Here is a 16,691-nt window from a genome sequence, read left to right as displayed (position 1 = left end):
CTGGTGACAGAACAGGGCAACGGGAAGGTGGAAAGACAAGAGGAGCCAAAGTACGTTTAGAAAAGGTGCTTCCTTTAATTATCCAGGTACCAATGGTAGAGGAAAAACTCAAAATTCTCAAGAGACCACATGTTATTTTGTGATCTGTTAGTGTGTAATGTTTTCATCGTTGGAAAAGCAGAAATAGATGATCACTTTTGGTATCAAAATGTTTCTAAACAAAACCATATATCTGTAGAGCGCTTTCTGTAATTCCTATTACTGGTGCCCTCATCCCAGCAGAACCCAGAGGTGCTGTCCAGCATCCCTCCCTTTCAGCCTGGAGAACCTCCTTCCACCCTTGTAAGGCAGGTTTGCCGGCAACAATCACTCTCAGGGCTTTGATTTCCTGGGAATGTGTCTTTTTTTCTTTTTTTCCCAGTGTTCCAAGATTCACTGTTGATGCACCACACCCAGAGTCTCTTTCACCGTCATTTTTGAATGGTAGTTTTGCCAAATATGGAATTCTTAATCTCAGGCCCTTGGGGCTTCCTCTCGGAAAGCTGCCGGCTGTACTGAAGAGGCAGCTGGGATCCCCCTTCCAACAGACAACCCAGGGTCCCATTTGTTCCCATCTCTTTCCCCCTTCCCCGAAGCCACATTTCTGTTTAGGTACCGAAACATGTCTTTTAAAACAATGCTTGCAAAGGAGCAAGAAGTGATAACTGTTTTCTTTTTCTCCAGCCATTTAAAACGTGTCATCCCATTAACTGATCAGTTCCCTTGTGTGTGAGGAGTCATTTATTTCTTGCTGATTTCATGATTTTTCCTTGTCTTTGTCTATCAACAGTTTGTAATGTTTCTACACGAGCTGTCTTTGTATTTACCCTTCCTTGGGGAGAGGGCAAGGGAGGCCTCTCAGATGCATAGATCAACATTTCTCATCACATTTCGGGAGGCAGATTGGCCACAGAGACACTGAAGGAGGAAGACATGAACAAATGTCTTTGGAGAAGGTGACAGTGTGCTGGGTTTCCTGTTCCATCTCCGGCTCCCCTCTACACCTTCTCTCCTGAACTCCCTCCCTCTCCAGATGGGGTCCAGACCACTGGATTTACTGAGGTGGCAACGGTACACCAGTGTGGCAAGGCGGCTCTACCCCGTCACGCTGGACTGGAAGAGCTGGAGCCTCTCCTCCTTTCCAAAGACAGACTTTACTTTTCTAGGAACAATGAGCTTAATCCAGAGGCATTAAAGTTCACGTGCATCTCGCGCCCAGCTGCTCTAGAATTCATGGAACTGAATCACATGTGCAAACATAAAAGGCACCTCTCCTCTTCCCCTTTCTTCTACAAATGACCCTGCTTTTATCTAAGAAATTTAAAGAATTCTGTTTCTTAACTCGTTTGATTACAGAGGCTTTTTCTCAGTTGGTTGCTCCTTCTCTGACTCTACAAATTGGAATGACAACTGACTTACATCTGGGTTTTTTACATTCTTTCCTGAAGTCTTCTACTGAGCACCTTAGTACTCATTCATCCCTTCCTCCAACGGTTTTTGGTGAATAGGTAATCACACAACACTACAAAAACGAAAACAGGCTCTAGTTAAATATTAAGAATGCAAGTTGGTGCAGCCCCTTTGGAAAACAGTGTGGAGATTCCTTAAGAAATTAAAAATTGAGCTTCCCTATGACCCTGCAGTTGCACTACTGGGTATTTACCCCAAAGATACAGATGTAGTGAAAAGAAGGGCCATCTGTACCCCAATGTTCATAGCAGCAATGGCCACAGGAGCCAAACTGTGGAAAGAACCAAGATGTCCTTCAACGGACGAATGGATAAGGAAGATGTGGTCCATATACACTATGGAGTATGATGCCTCCATCAGAAAGGACGAATACCCAACTTTTGTATCAACGTGGACGGGGCTGGAAGAGATTATGCGGAGTGAAATAAGTCAAGCAGAGAGAGTCAGTTATCATATGGTTTCACTTACTTGTGGAGCATAAGGAATAACATGGAGGACACTGGGAGCTGGAGAGGAGAAGGGAGTTGGGGAAAGCTGGAGGGAGAGATGAAGCATGAGAGACTGTGGACTCTGAGAAACAAACTGAGGGTTTTGAAGGGGCGGGGGTGGGAGGTTGGAGGAGCCTGGTGGTGGGAATTATGGAGGGCATGTGTTGCATGGAGCACTCAGTGTGGTGCATAAACAATGAATTCTGGAACACTAAAAAGAAATTTAAAAATAAATTAAAACTTTTTAAAAAATAAATAAAAATTAGTCTGCCTTCAACCTCCTTCCTGTCCCTTTTAGAATGCTGACTCTGAAAATACCATCAAAATAGCCTGCTGATAAACAAAGCCGACTTTATTCCTATCTTGATAAAGGAGAGTATGACCTTGACAGAGTACTAGTATCTACTAGAGGGGAGTGAAAAGTAAGGCTATTCCTGATGTTTTGGGGTGAGGTATATGATCAGGTTTTCAATTCAGGGGTTTTAATTAGGACTGGGTGAGTACCATGGTATAACACTTTAGGATTTGTAGGCTCAACCAAGTGAGACTTTTGAGGGAGGTATTTCCTGTGCCTTAGAGAGTTAACAGTCATTTAAAAGCTATTAAAAAGCTGAAGAGTTTCATGGTCTCCAACCTGAGTTTTTTCTTGTGAATGTTCATAAGAAGAACAATATAGCTCACAACTTTTGTCTTCCTAGGCAAGGACTGTTTGGAATAGTCATGCATGCTAATGAAGAACAGTAAAGTTGTACTACTGAAAACCAACGCATAGCAGAGTCACGTTACCACAGTCAGGAAGCACACACCCTCCTTCCCCCGTCCTGTCTAGGCAAGACACAGTATATATTTCTGCAGACAGGCCTTCAATTACAGGCTAATACACAAGCTTACATGGGCTCATACGCACATTCATACCTTCCCTACTACATTTAATATCATGTTGGGTGCCTTTCCACAGAGTACTTAAAGATTCATCTGAGTTTCTTTTTATGGTGACATAATTTTCCATTTTATAGATAGGTCATTATTAACTCAGCTTACTGCTGACATTTTTTTTTCCAGCTCTTGCCGTTATAAACAATTCTATAACAGACAACTATAAATATGTCATTTCATACTTAAGTGAACACAAGAAAGTGAAATGCAAAGTCAAAGGCTAGGAGCATCCTAAATTTCGACAGACCATCGCAATTCTCTCTATAAAGTTTCTCGGCAAGTGATCTCTCACAAAGAAGGTGTCAACATGCAATTTCTCGTCAGTAGGTCTCAAAGAGGAAAGAGTGTAGTGAGAGGCAAGAGATCTCCGTGATGGAAAGCTTCAATCTGGAGCTTCACTGCCGGGGACTGAATCCTGTTCCTTCTAGCAACATCCCCACAGGCAAGTCGCTTCTGTCTCGGTTTGTCTCTGAGGTGGGCTTAATGACAGCGACGTCTTCAGACTTGTGAGGATCAAAGTAGTTAATATATGCAGAGTGTTTAGAAAAGACGTGGCACCTAGTAAATGCTATCTAAGTAAACTAAGCACAGATAAGGCTTGAGGCTTCCCACCAGTAGAGACATGAAATACCCAGTGCTTACCCAGGAAAACTGCCAATGATTTTAGAGCGAGGACAGGAATCCAAAGAGAAAATGCAATATTCACAGGAAGCTTGTATATACAATCAATTCTATAACTCATTCAATGTGGCTATGTATTCAACTCCCGTCTTTCTCTGTGAGATTAGCAATAAAATTCGCAATTGATTTTAAGGGGAGAGGAATCCCAAAAAAGAGCATTTATTTATTTGAGCGTCTTCTTGTCCCCCAACATGTGACAGGATCTATGGATGCAATGGCTAGTCCATACTACTTTCTCTGTAAACATTTACTGAATGAATAATAAATTAGAGCTTCTGATGGTCAGGAACTCAAAACACCATTAGGAGAGAAAAATAAATGGGAATGGCAGTGTAGAATAGTGGGGACTCTGATGGGAATGAGTAATGGAGGCTAAAGAAGCAGAAGACCAGGGCACCAAACCAGACCGAGGGTCTCAACCCACTAGAAAAGACATTATCCAAACAAGTAAGGGAAAGGTGACCAATGTGTGCCTCATAGAGGGCATCTAGTTAGAGGGATCTGCATTTAGAAAGATTCTGATGAAGCAGCAAGAGAATCACTAAAAATCAGTGGTTAAGGAAAGGTTCTAGAGCCAGAAGATTCTACCACTGAATCTTATTTCACCTTGGGCAGGGTCCGGTCATCTCCATAACACACTGCCCTCATCTGTACAAGGGGTCACTTGAGTACTAAGGTCGGAATACCATAAGGCTCAAATAGGTTAAAGCATAAGCCAGTAAGAAAAACGATGGACACAGTAAGACCTTTAAAAAGGTCGGCCATGAAAGAGTGGTTCTGAATGGGTCTAGGGCCATGTGGTTTGTAGCAGCTTTCAGGAGGCTGAATCCTTGGTGCCAACTGTAAGGAAGAGAAACCGAGCTGAGACTTTGGGGTTGAAGAGTGCCTCAGTGTTTGGGATTTTCCAAAATACAAAGGTTGAATTCGAACCAAATAGGTCATGATGCACTTTCTACTATTGGGAGAGCTGAACGAGCCTGCATTAGCTCTGTTCACAGCGCTCTTACTAGACAGGCCCGGGTCACACCCCTTCTCTGCGTCTGCCACCGCAGACCTCAGTCTTACCACGCTACCTGTGCACGGGAGCCCCTGCCACCCTCTTGAGGCATTTCCTGGCTCTTCTCCCGTGGTGTGGATGGGGTCACCCACTGGCATGAAAAAGAACCGAAGGTGTGTGTGGGATCTTTGGTTTGTGCCGCTTGCTGATCACGCCCAGTTTTGGGGTTTTTGTTTTTGTTTTAAATCTTTCAAGCCTATATACTTAGAAATTGCCCACAGTGGTTTCAATTCTACTTTCTTTTAAATTAATAGCTCAGAGAACTTTATGCGTTAATCATACTCTCTGCTCTCTTTTTAAAATGGATTATTTTACATTTTCTTATTCCTTCTTCTGCCAGCTGCAAAGAAATTTCTGTCATTTATTCTCATTGACTTCTTGTCTTCATATTTTCAAATACATACATTTCTATCAAGATAGATAACCGTTTATCCTGACCTTTATTACCTGCCTCTAATCTAAACATAATAAAGATTCTTTGCTATTTTAATGGCTCAAATATTAGCGAGCCAGATTATTGTTTTTATTTTTACAGCAAATGGTTCAACTAGGCTCTCAAGAATACGTTCCCCACACAAAATCCATGCCGCTCTTCCCTCATGGGCAAGGCCCTGTGCACCTGCACTTCGTTCCAGACGCCCACACCTACCCCCTCCTGCCATCCCACATGACTTCCTCCTTCCCTTCTAGATGCTGCCGTATCCCTCTGGAGAGTAGGGCAGGCACGCTTACTGCCCATTAGAGCAGATTCTGGTTCCCCAATCTCAAGATTTCCACTTTTCTAATGCAACTCATTGCACGTTCAAGTATCTCCTGGCCCTCTTTCTGCTCCTGTGTGAGAACCAGAGCTCGAAAAACCAGTGCCCATGCCAATACTCTGGCTGTGAGGAATGAGGTCTTTTGTCTCAGACCCGGCAATCTGTGTCTTCTGCCTGCCTCTGTGACACGGTATCAGGATAACTTGCCAGCTTGCAAGTAAGTTAAATCTCAGACCTTTCATAGCTCTTGACAGTGGCTTTATTCCAATTCTCTTAATTCTCTAAATATGTTCTTCCAGAATTTGCACAGTGGGTGTTCTACAGAGAGAGAGCTGCACTCCCCTGTTCACCACTGCATGACTCACAACCGCCAGGATATGGAAACAACACAAGTGTCCTTCAACAGATAAATAGATAAAGAGGATGTGGGAGACTACAGGTGTGAACGCACACACATTCGTGCTTACACACATACACATATATTCTCAAATTATCCAGCCATAAAAAAAGGAGGAAATGCTGACCTTTGCAACAACATGAATGGCCTGGGGAACATTACAGTAGGTGAAATAAGCCAAACACAGAAAAAGAAATACTGTATGATCTCTATATGATCTCACTTATATCTGGAATTTTAAAAAGTTAAGGTGACAGGAACAGAGTAGAACAGTGTTGCTAGGGGTTGGGGGAGCTGGACAGATGTTGGTCAAAAGGTCCAAACTTTCAATCATAAAATAAGTTTTAGGGATTGACTGTGCAGCACGGAGACTGCAGCGAATAATGCTGTATTGTACACCTGAAATTTGCTAGAAGCGATCTTAAGTGTTCTCACCCAACACAGACACACACACACACACACACACATGGTGGTGGATGTGTTACCTAGCTTGGTTGCGGCAATCCTTTCACAAGATATTATCCAATCATCCCATTCTATACCTTAGACATACACAGTTTCTATTGTTGATTTTACTTTAATAAAGCAGGAGGTTGGTGTGGGGGAGAGAACACTGATGAAAGAAAATTCCAGGGTTAGAGCCCTAGTGTAGTCCCACAAACACCTCAGGCCAGATGAGCTGAAGGAAAGAGGACCACAGACAGTGGTCTGAGACAAAAAGCAGCTACCTAGCAAGCCAAACAGAGATGGACATCCACCCATCCACCCACCCACCCATCCATCCATCCATCCATCCACCCATCCATCCACCCATCCATCCACCCATCCACCCACCCATCCATCCATCCATCCATCCATCCATCCAGAAAGACCAACAGAAAAGACTAGTTATGTCTGAATGTATGTAACTAGTTCTGGAAAAAGGTCTTACTGCTATGGTGAAAAGAAAAAGGGGAGGATGGAGTAATTAAAGATTCCTCAGAACTGACAACTGAAAGGTTCAATTACCAAAATCCAGTGAGAAAACAAAAGTCGCCCTGGAAGAGACAGACGTACAGTATGCTACAGGGCTCAGAATAATATTTGCATATTATAATGACGTACGTTCTGAAAACAGATTTCATCTTTAGTGGGAGGATGACAAGAGGAGAAGTATGTGGGCATATTTGTGTTCATGTGTACACAGTATTGTAAGTGAGCTGGGAAGACAAGAGGGGATGCCTAAAATCTAGGAATGATGTATCACTACAGGCATTTTACATAGAATAGAAACACGAGAATACCAAGAGGAGGAGGCAGAAGAGCTGACTTCTAAGAACCAGGAATCATGGGTAGATAGACAACTGTTTTAATAATGCAGTATCCTTTTGTATTTTGAATTCTGCATTTGGATTATTTATAAAAACTAAATTCAATTGTAAAAATTCAGTTTGACTTTTGGATGACTAGAAATGGTATATATATAAAACCAGAAATGAGTCAGTCAAACAAAAGCCTGGCGAGGAAACAAACAGAGTAAGAAATTGTAGTAAATGGAAAATGGAGGGTGACAGTAATACCCAGCAATTTCTCTAATTATAAAAGATGTGAGTGGATTAAGTTAATCAATTGAAACGAAAAGTCTCTCAGACTGAATTTTAATAATCTGACACTACACTATGAAAATAAAATGATATAGGTTGAAAATGAAGAGGTTGAAATGGGATACAGGAAAATGTTGACCAAAAAAGTTGATATAATATTACTAACATCAGACAAAAATTGTATACCAACTGAAAACCAGCCCAGGACCTAGACTATTGATAAGGAAAATAATTCACCAGGAAATTATTCACCAGGAAATTATTCCATTCATGAGCTTATAAAGTCCTAACAGCCTTGCTTCAAACTGTATTATGCAAAAATTGATAAAACTACTGGAAGAAATTTAGTACCCAGTAACAGGAGATTGTCACACAGTTCTCTCAGAAACTAATAAAACATTCAATGGGTCAAGAGGGCTAAAAACGGTAGAAGGACAATAAAAAAACTGATCTAAAGCCTAACCTTCTTACCAAGAATGGCCACAATTCTGACCCTAAAGAATGCTTCAACAAATTCTGAACTATTGGTATTATATAAATAATTTTCATCGACCACAATGCATTAAGAAATCAAGCCCCATCCTAAAAAGGTAGCCAAACCCTTAATTACTCCTCCTCATAGATGGGAATATTTACTTCATAAACACTTTCATGCCAACCAAATATTTACTCATCCAATCTTTACAACAGCTGCTTGAGGAAGTACTATCATCCCCCAGATCTTATGAACGAGGCAGTAGAAACAAGGAGAGAAGGAACAACTCCTCCAAAGTCATGGAGAGACAGAAACCCAGCTCCGTGACTCCAGGGTGTAGACCCTGGACTCTTGCCTCATGCTTATTCTGTTCACAGACCTCTAAGTAAAAGGAGTTAAAGAAGATGTAACTCTCCAACTTTCCCAGCACCATCTATTGAAGAGACTTTTTTCCATTGGATATTTTTTCTTGCATACAAATGGCTAACAGAGAGATGAAACAATGTTCATCATCATTAGCCATCAGGAAATTCAAATCAAAACAACACTGAGATGCCACCTTACACCTGTCAGAATGGCAAAACTTAACAATACAGGAAACAACAAATGTTGGAGAGGATGTGGAGAAAGGGGAACCCTCTCACACTGTTGGTGGGAATGCAAGTTGGTGCAGCCACTTGGAAAACAGTATGGAAGTTTCTCAAAAACTAAAAATAGAGCTACCCTATAACCTGACAACTGCACTACTGGGTATTTACCCCAAAGATACAGAAGTAGTGAAAAGAAGGGCCATCTGTACCCAGGTGTTCATAGCAACAATGTCCACAATAGTCAAACTGTGGAAGGACCCAAGATGCCTTCAACAGATGAATGGATAAAGAAGATGTGGTCCATATATACAATGGAATATTACTTAGCCATCAGAAAGGATGAATCCCCACCATTTGCATTGATAGGGATAGAACTGGAGGAGACTGTGCTGAGTGAAATAAGTCAAGCAGAGGAAGTCAATTATCATATGATTTCACTTATTTGTGGAGCATAAGAAATAGCATAGAGGACATTAGGAGAAGGAAGGGACAAATGGAGGGAGGGAATCAGAAGAGGAGATGAACCGTGAGAGACTATGGACTCTGAGAAACAAACTGTGGGTTTGGGGGGAGGGTGTGGGGATGGGTGAGCCCAGTGATGTGTATTAAGGAGGGCACATGTTGCACAGAACACTAGGTGTTCTGTGCAAACAATGAATCATGGAACATTACATCAAAAACTAATGATGGGCTGTATGGTGACTAAGATAATAAAAAAAAAAAAAGAAGATACAAAAACAAAAATTTTTAAAATACACAGTATTACAACTTAAAACAGAAACATTACATATCAAAGTAATGAGTGCTATTCAGAGCAGTTCTCAGAAATTTATAGCTTTGTGTATTTAGCATAAGAGGGAAGATAAGTAAAAGATTCTAATCCAGAAAGCTTGGAAAAGAACAAAATAAACCCAAAGGAAGTAGAAACAAATAATAACTAAGTAGAATTTAAATACCAAAGTAAACATGAAACAACAGAAATGTCATTTTTTTAAAATTCAGAATAAAAAATTTATCAGAATAATAACCCCACAAAAATGGAAAAGAAGTGGGGAAAAAAAAAAACTACTCTTTCAAAAAAACAAACAAGAAAAGATACCAGGTTCAAAGCTTAGACAAGGCGTGAAATTTCCCCAGCACTGAAAAACATTGCTAATTGCAAATGTTTGTTACCAAAAATAGGCAAAGAAGAGAAAGATATTTAAGAGATAATTATTGGCAAATAACGGGTAGATAAAAAAATAGCTAATTGAATTCAGTAGTGTATACTGATCTTGGTCTTTTTGACTAAGGGTTTTCCTTAAAAATGAATGAATCAACATTAGAAAAATCTATTAATGTAATTCACCACCCTAACCAATTAAAGAGAAAAAGTATACAACTGTATCCACTGCATCCATGGATCTAGAAAAGGAACCAGCTGAAAATTCAGGAGAGGCCTTGGGATAAAGCTGCAGACGGACTGGGGAATAGACGGACCCTCCTTCATCTGACAGAGGGAATCGGTCAGGCAGGTACAGCTCAGCAGCCCCTTTCATGGGGACGGAAGCATGAGAAGCACGTCGAAGATCTGAGAGAGAGGGCGAGCGCACAGGGGTGTGGCAGGGAGGGGCAGAGGTGGAGAGAGAATCTCAAGCCGACTCCCTGCAGGGTGCGGAGCCTGATGGGCTCCATCTCAGGACCAGAGATCACAACCTGAGAGGAAACCCAGGGCTGGACGCTTAACCAGCTGCCCTACCCAGCTGCCCCAGGAGAAGCATCTTCATTAAAATCTGAAAAAAAAAGGAAAAGTGCCCCCCGGAACGGCTAGTTTTCGATACAGTATCATAGCCCGTCGCTGGGTGCAACAGGAGGAGATATAAAAAGTCAGAACGGAAAAGACAAAACTGCCAAAATAGACAGATGATGTAATCAATGTATTTTCTCCCTTCTCAGAAAAAAGCCTCCATCCACTCCAGATTTCTCACAGTCTTTTTACATCTAAACTGATCTTATGTCAGATAAACATACACTAAGAATCTTACATTTTCTAAAAATGTACTCATTTTCCAGTTTGTAATTTCAATCCATCAGGGTTTCCTCTTTTCTCATAGGTTTCAAACCCCAAGATTAACCCATGGTTTTCAGGTCTTGGTAACACCTGCTGCCCGCCCTCCCCCTCCCCCACGCCCGCTGCAGACGGTATCCACGGTCCCACGGGGCTGTGTTCTGGGCCCCCTGCATTGGTTAACACAGTCCGTATGTGTCTCTCTCCGCTGTGGGGCTCTCTCGGCTTCATGGCTTAGGAGGCCAAGTGTTTCCGGGTTCTCCCGAGTCATGAGACATGAGAGGCTAATGGACTGCCCTACTTTCAAGTACTCATGCCTCAGTCTGCTGCTTCTTAGAAAGGGAGGCTCTCCCACTTTGACAGGTGTCCAAGAGAAGGGCATGAACCTGGCACCAGAACTAGGGAACACCCAGGAGCGCGAGTCCCAGGGAAGCTGACAGATCTGGGGTCTGATTTGCCTGTGGGAAAGCCTGTCTGGGGCTCACGGCAGGAAAGACAGACAAGGCTGGGTCTGCTGCTTGCACAAATGTAGGGGGAGACGTGGGAGAGGCAGGAATGACTCCAGTCAGGCTTCCTTTGTCCTCTTCCTCAGAATGAGGGTCTCCGATGTCCCTGTAACACACAGTGATGGCCTGGAGGGGGACATGCAGAGCCACGCAGCTGGCACCGGGTACAGCCGCCGTGGCCGTGGGCTCTGCTCCGCTCCCTGCACCTGGCACGTGGGATGTGCTCCGTGAGTTCTTGTTGAGAGCATCTAGGAGTGAATGAGTCACAGCTCCAGAACATTGGAAATGGAAGGGCCTTGAGATCCGAGTGTGCGTGGTTTGTCTGCTCCCTTAGACAGCTGGATCCTGAGGCCAGGGCTCCTCCCCATCGACTGAGCAGAGCAGGGCTGCATCCTGATGCAAAGGCTTTGCTCCTGGGGAACATCAGGCTGCCTACACACACACACACACACACACAGTCTGTGGGATCGGGCTGATGAGCTCCGGTCTCATGAGATCCCCAGACATCAGGAGATTTGGATCTTGCCATTGCTGCCCTGGGGACAGTCACTGTGACTTCGGGGAGAGAGACCCCAGAGGCCAGGAGCACAGTCCTCCCTCAGCCTAAAATCCACACTTAAGGGGCAGGGCTATGGAAGGCACAGGGGAACCTGGTGCTGCTTTCTGCTTCTCCCACGTTGGACCGATCAGAAGCAGAATTAACCGGCAGACCTCAGTGAGTTCTCAGATCTTCAGGGCCTCCCTTCAGAAGAATCTGTGCAAGCTGTGTCTGCCCCACAGAGCGGGCACTGGCAATCGTGGGTCTACACTCTCAAGCGTTACCCTCTGAAGCTAGAGCAAGTCTCAGCCCTGCCTGGAGAGATGTAAGTCACCCCCCATGACTCAGTAGAGCGGGGACTCTTGTCTGACTCGGTGGGGACTCCTCTGCCCTGCTGGAAAATCTCAGGCAGAACTTTCAAAGGGCTTAACTGGTCCACTGACCCCAAAATACAGCATTCAGGGCATCACACAGGGTGAGCCAGGGGAACTGGGAACATGCCATCGCAGCCCTCACTGTCTGTCATGCTCCTGGCACACAGGGCTGGTGGCGAGCCACGGGACGTTGGACTCTGATGGAGTAAACCCAAGAGTCCCCTTTATACCAGAAAAAGCCTATTTCCTGAATATGGAAGTCTCCACCATTGCCTCCCATTTCTTGCCCCAGATACCAACCAGAGGCTAGGAAGGTGAGGGTCAGGCTCACACATCAGTGTTTTGTGAATGCAGGAGCCCAGGCAGGAGCTCCAGGAGACGGGCATGTCTGCAGAGTGGCTGCCCTGGGAATGGCTTACCCAGCCCAGCCCACACCCACACCCTCCCCATCCAGGGCTCTCGCTCCCCTGCTGGCATATTTCCTGCCTTCCCACCTCCTCCTCCCCCTGCGGCTTCCAAAATCTAGAGAAGGACCCTCAACCCCACAAGCTATTGTGTATGTTCTAGATGAAGACCAACCACCTTCTAATTTGAGCCAGGCTTGGGAGGGGAGGAGTGAAGATAATACAATGACCTAAAATATTCATACTTTGGCATCTGTGCTCATCTCTACAAATGGTGACCATTTATTGATAGTCTACTGTACACTGGGCCCTCTGGTAAATAGCTTCTGGCCATCTTCTCACACAATTCGTCCATCAGCTCTCCATCGTGGAGATCGGTACTGTCTTCTCCTTCCAGGGAAAGGCCCTGAAGCCTGAAGAGACCAAGGTTTCTGAGGTCACATGTGAAGTTGTGGGAGCTTGGATTTGTTCACGGGGGTGTGTGGACCCCAGACCAGCTCCAGCCCCACCCAGATTTCAGAATCTAGAACCAGACAGGAGGTGGGGGAAGAGGGGCCTGGGCTTCTAAGTCAATAGAGATTCGAGGAATCAATCACAAGGGCCATTCAAGAACATGAGAAACAGTGTATGTGTTTGGGGGGTCTAGTTGAGGAGAACCCAGTAGAGAGTGGGAAGGGGAGGCTGCATGAAAGAGCAGGGTACTTAACGTACCGCTTGCTTCTCACATACCAAGAACTATGCTGGGCTTTTCACACATAGTAATTCATATGATCTCCATAGTAACACTGTGAGAATATATTATTCTATTTTATAGATGAACAAACGCAGACAAATGAAATGAGCAAAGAAAAGCATCCCTGCACTTACACTGGGGTTAAAGCCAGAGACTTCTACAAACTTAAATATTTTGTTCTTTTTATCACTGTTTTCTTCTAGCTATTGCTACTTCAAACCTTTAGGATGTTTCAGATGCTCTACTGTGTTTAGAGACTAGGAAACAAGCAGGAAGGACCCTTCACACAGAAGGCAACAAAGATGTTGAAAAAATCAGAGGTATTTGGGGAACATAGGAAGGAAGCAGGCTCTGGGTCACAGAATGTCCTGGGTCCACAAGACTCTCATCAAGGGAAGAAGGCAGTGTATCCTCTCACTGCCTCTTCTAGGCATCGGATTTTGAGTGGAAGCCGGAAGAAGGCCGAGCTCTGTGCTGTGAGCAGAGCCAGACCGGCCTGCTCCCTCCCAGAAGCATGCCGCCAATGGCGATCTGTCCCTGGCTTGAATTCTTGCCTTACACAGGTCCCTTCACAACTGGTTCTGGCAAGTGCTGTCACTGCCGGACTGAAGCAGTGAGCTGAGGTGGACGTCCAGTGCTGTGCACTCACTCTAGAGCCTTCTCTGCTCTACATCTGCTCCAGCCAAGCACGTGAGCTACTGCTACCACTCTCTGTACATATTTATTCTCATCCCCAGCCCCCTGTATCTGTCCCCAGTGCCAGGTCCCAGAGAACTTGGGAAGACCTGGAGAAGCTGGCCAGTGTCTGAGAACAAAGAGATTCAGAATCCTGGAGCAACACCCGTTTTGAGTCCCTGCACGTGGCTGATGAGGAGCCTGGAGCCTCCCATTTCCAGCCTGGATGTTCAACCTTCCCACTTCATCTCTTTCAGACCCAGATTCCCCTTGATGCCAAGACCCAACTTCACTGTGGTGACACACTTCACCTTTGAAGGCTTTTCCATTTTTGGGTGGCAGCACAGACTCATCCTCTTTGTGGTCTTTCTAGTCTTGTACCTGTTGACCCTTGCCAGCAATGCCATCATCTTGATGGTTATCCGCCTCAACCGTCAACTTCACACACCCATGTACTTCTTCCTGAGCGTCCTGTCCATGTCTGAGACCTGTTACACCGTGGCCATCATCCCCCGGATGCTGTCCAGTCTCCTGAGCCCCCAACAAGCCATCTCCATTCCAGACTGTGCCACTCAGCTCTTCTTCTATCTCACCTTCGGCATCAACAACTGCTTCCTGCTTACGGCCATGGGCTACGACCGCTACGTGGCCATCTGCAACCCCCTACGGTACTCGGTTGTCATGGGCAAAAGGACCTGTATACAGCTGGCAAGCGGATGCTGGAGCATTGGTCTGAGCACAGCCATCATCCAGGTGTCTTCTGTGTTCAGCCTGCCCTTCTGTGATGCCAATGTCATTTCCCACTTCTTCTGTGACATCCGGCCCCTAATGAAGCTGGCTTGTGCTGACACCACCATCAAAGAATTTATCACTTTGCTCATCAGTCTGTGTGTCCTTGTTCTGCCCATGGTGCTGATCTTCATCTCCTACGTCCTGATTGTCTCCACCATCCTCAAGATGGCCTCTGCTGAAGGCCGGAAGAAGGCTTTTGCCACCTGCGCGTCCCATCTCACCGTGGTCATCGTCCACTATGGCTGCACCTCCTTCATCTACCTAAAACCCAAATCCCAAAATTCCCTGCAGGACAGACTCATCTCCGTGACCTACACAGTCATCACCCCCCTACTGAATCCTGTTGTATACAGCCTGAGGAACAAAGAGGTCAAGGATGCCTTGCTCAGAGCTTTAGGCAAAAAGCCTTTCTCTTAGGTGCTGGTCAGCCTCCATAATACAGTTTGCTGAGGGGGCGCAGAGAGGGAGCTTGTCAGCTAAGAGGCACCAGGTACCCAGTCCAGGCAGCAACAGGGAAAGAGGGGGATAGGGTAAAACCAGGAAGGGAAAGATCACTCAGAGACGGAGGGATGCCCTAAACCAACAGAGGGGCTTACCAGGCTTGATGAAAACCAAGTAAGAAAGACTATTCAGGAGCTGAACTATCAGGTTAGACCTTGTTCCTCTTACCCTTGGCATAAGGGACAGTGAGCTAGTAGTGAGAATGGAAGAAGATATAGTATCCATCAGAGGAATTTATGGACTCAGAACTTGGCCTCAGCATGAAAACCGGGAGCATTGAAATAACAAGTCCTCCATTATTTACACATAACACTTTCTAGGCTGTATTTCATATGACAATAAAGGAAAAATCCACTCCATTCATCTACCGTGTGCCTACTCCTACCTGCGTGGACCCTAGACAGCTACGCCAGACACAGGCTCTGATAGCCGGTTGACAAACTGGTTGAGAAGTGTCAAGCAAAAACCATAAAAACCACTTCTCAGATGTTGAGGGTTGCAGAAAAAGAGCCCCCATCTTTCATGTCCATCCCCCTCATCCCCGGACACCTGGGTGATTTAACAGACTCTGCGGCTGCTCTACCCAGGTCCCCTCCATAGGCTGGCACCCCCACACCAGCCAATGGGGATGCGTGAGTGCCCAGGACTCCTAGCTCCCCCCACCCCCACTCTGAACAATCACCGCTGGCTGGTAGGAGGCTCTCTCGGGGGAGGGGGGACACATACCTCCCTCCCACCCAGGAGGCACAAAAGGCCACCCATCTTGCCTCAAGGTGGGACTAATCTAGAGTCTTCTGTCGTATCAGGCTGCAGGGAGCCTGTGACCCAGACCACATCCTGACTGAGCTCTGACCCACCCCGCCTGCTTCCCTCACTCCGTTTTCTGAGTGTTCTGAGCATTCACTCTTCGCCTCCCACACGGGGCAGGTGCAGGCTCTGCACCCGTTGCTTGGGTCATGTCTCTGCTGCTGCACCCAGCACAGTGCCTGGTCCAGAGCAGCTGCCCAGTAGTTAGGAAAAGAAGGAAGAAAAGGAGAGAAAGAGCACAGCTGTGAGCAGCTAAAATACAACTGGCATCGGCAGACAGCTCTCTCCTCTACCTTTTCCTTTTATTATGAGATGACTTTCATGTTGTTTGTCCCCACTCGTGACAGTCCTTTTGTACGTTTATTGAATGCATTCTAGACAGCCAGCAGTAATTTAAACACTTTATTCATTTAGTCCTCACCATTAATCTAGGAGGTATTTCATTAAACTTACTTTTACAGATGAGAAACCTAAAGCCTGAAAAGTTTAAGTGAATTCCTCAAGGTCAGAGCATGCGGACCTGACTCAGGACCCTGGAACAAGTGGCCTGGCCCCAGAGTCTGTGGTTGCATTACGGGCTCATGCTGATGATTTTAACCAGATCTTCTCCTTTAAAATAATTGTTGAAGGAGCCCCATACACAGTGTATTTACACACAGTGCACATCCTGCCAGAATATCCTTCGGTCTTGGAAATCAGCCAGGAAGTTTGGGAATTACATATTGTAATAGACTCTTCCCTTGAAAACCTTGGTGCATCCTTCCCCCCACTCAGCACAGCCCTAAAGATGCAAAGACTATAAGTTGGGCCAAAGACCTCTGGAGGGGGATGGGGTGATAG

At 45.3% G+C, this 16,691-nt stretch overlaps 2 protein-coding genes across 2 annotated transcripts in view; one reads left to right on the top strand and one right to left on the bottom strand.

The window, feature by feature from the left end:
* The window catches only part of LOC101686935 (olfactory receptor 10J3), a 153,018-nt gene that overhangs the window by 73,524 nt on the left and 62,803 nt on the right, over positions 1-16,691 (bottom strand).
* On the top strand, positions 14,025-14,960 carry LOC101672980 (olfactory receptor 10J4). Its single transcript, XM_004775818.1, has one exon. It carries the CDS (start codon positions 14,025-14,027, stop codon positions 14,958-14,960), a length of 936 nt encoding a protein of 311 aa, XP_004775875.1.

This window comes from Mustela putorius, unplaced genomic scaffold (genome assembly GCF_011764305.1).
Source record: "Mustela putorius furo isolate JIRA1106 unplaced genomic scaffold, ASM1176430v1.1 tig00000997_pilon_pilon_pilon, whole genome shotgun sequence".
In the NCBI taxonomy this organism is placed as follows: Eukaryota; Metazoa; Chordata; class Mammalia; order Carnivora; family Mustelidae; genus Mustela; species Mustela putorius.
The sequence above is the reverse complement of the archived record's forward strand: the minus strand, read 5'-3'. Positions and strand labels throughout refer to the sequence as shown.

Coding starts and splice junctions, on each gene's coding strand:
- LOC101672980 (XM_004775818.1), top strand. CDS start 14,025: ATGCCAAGACCCAACTTCACTGTGGTGACACACTTCACCTTTGAAGGC.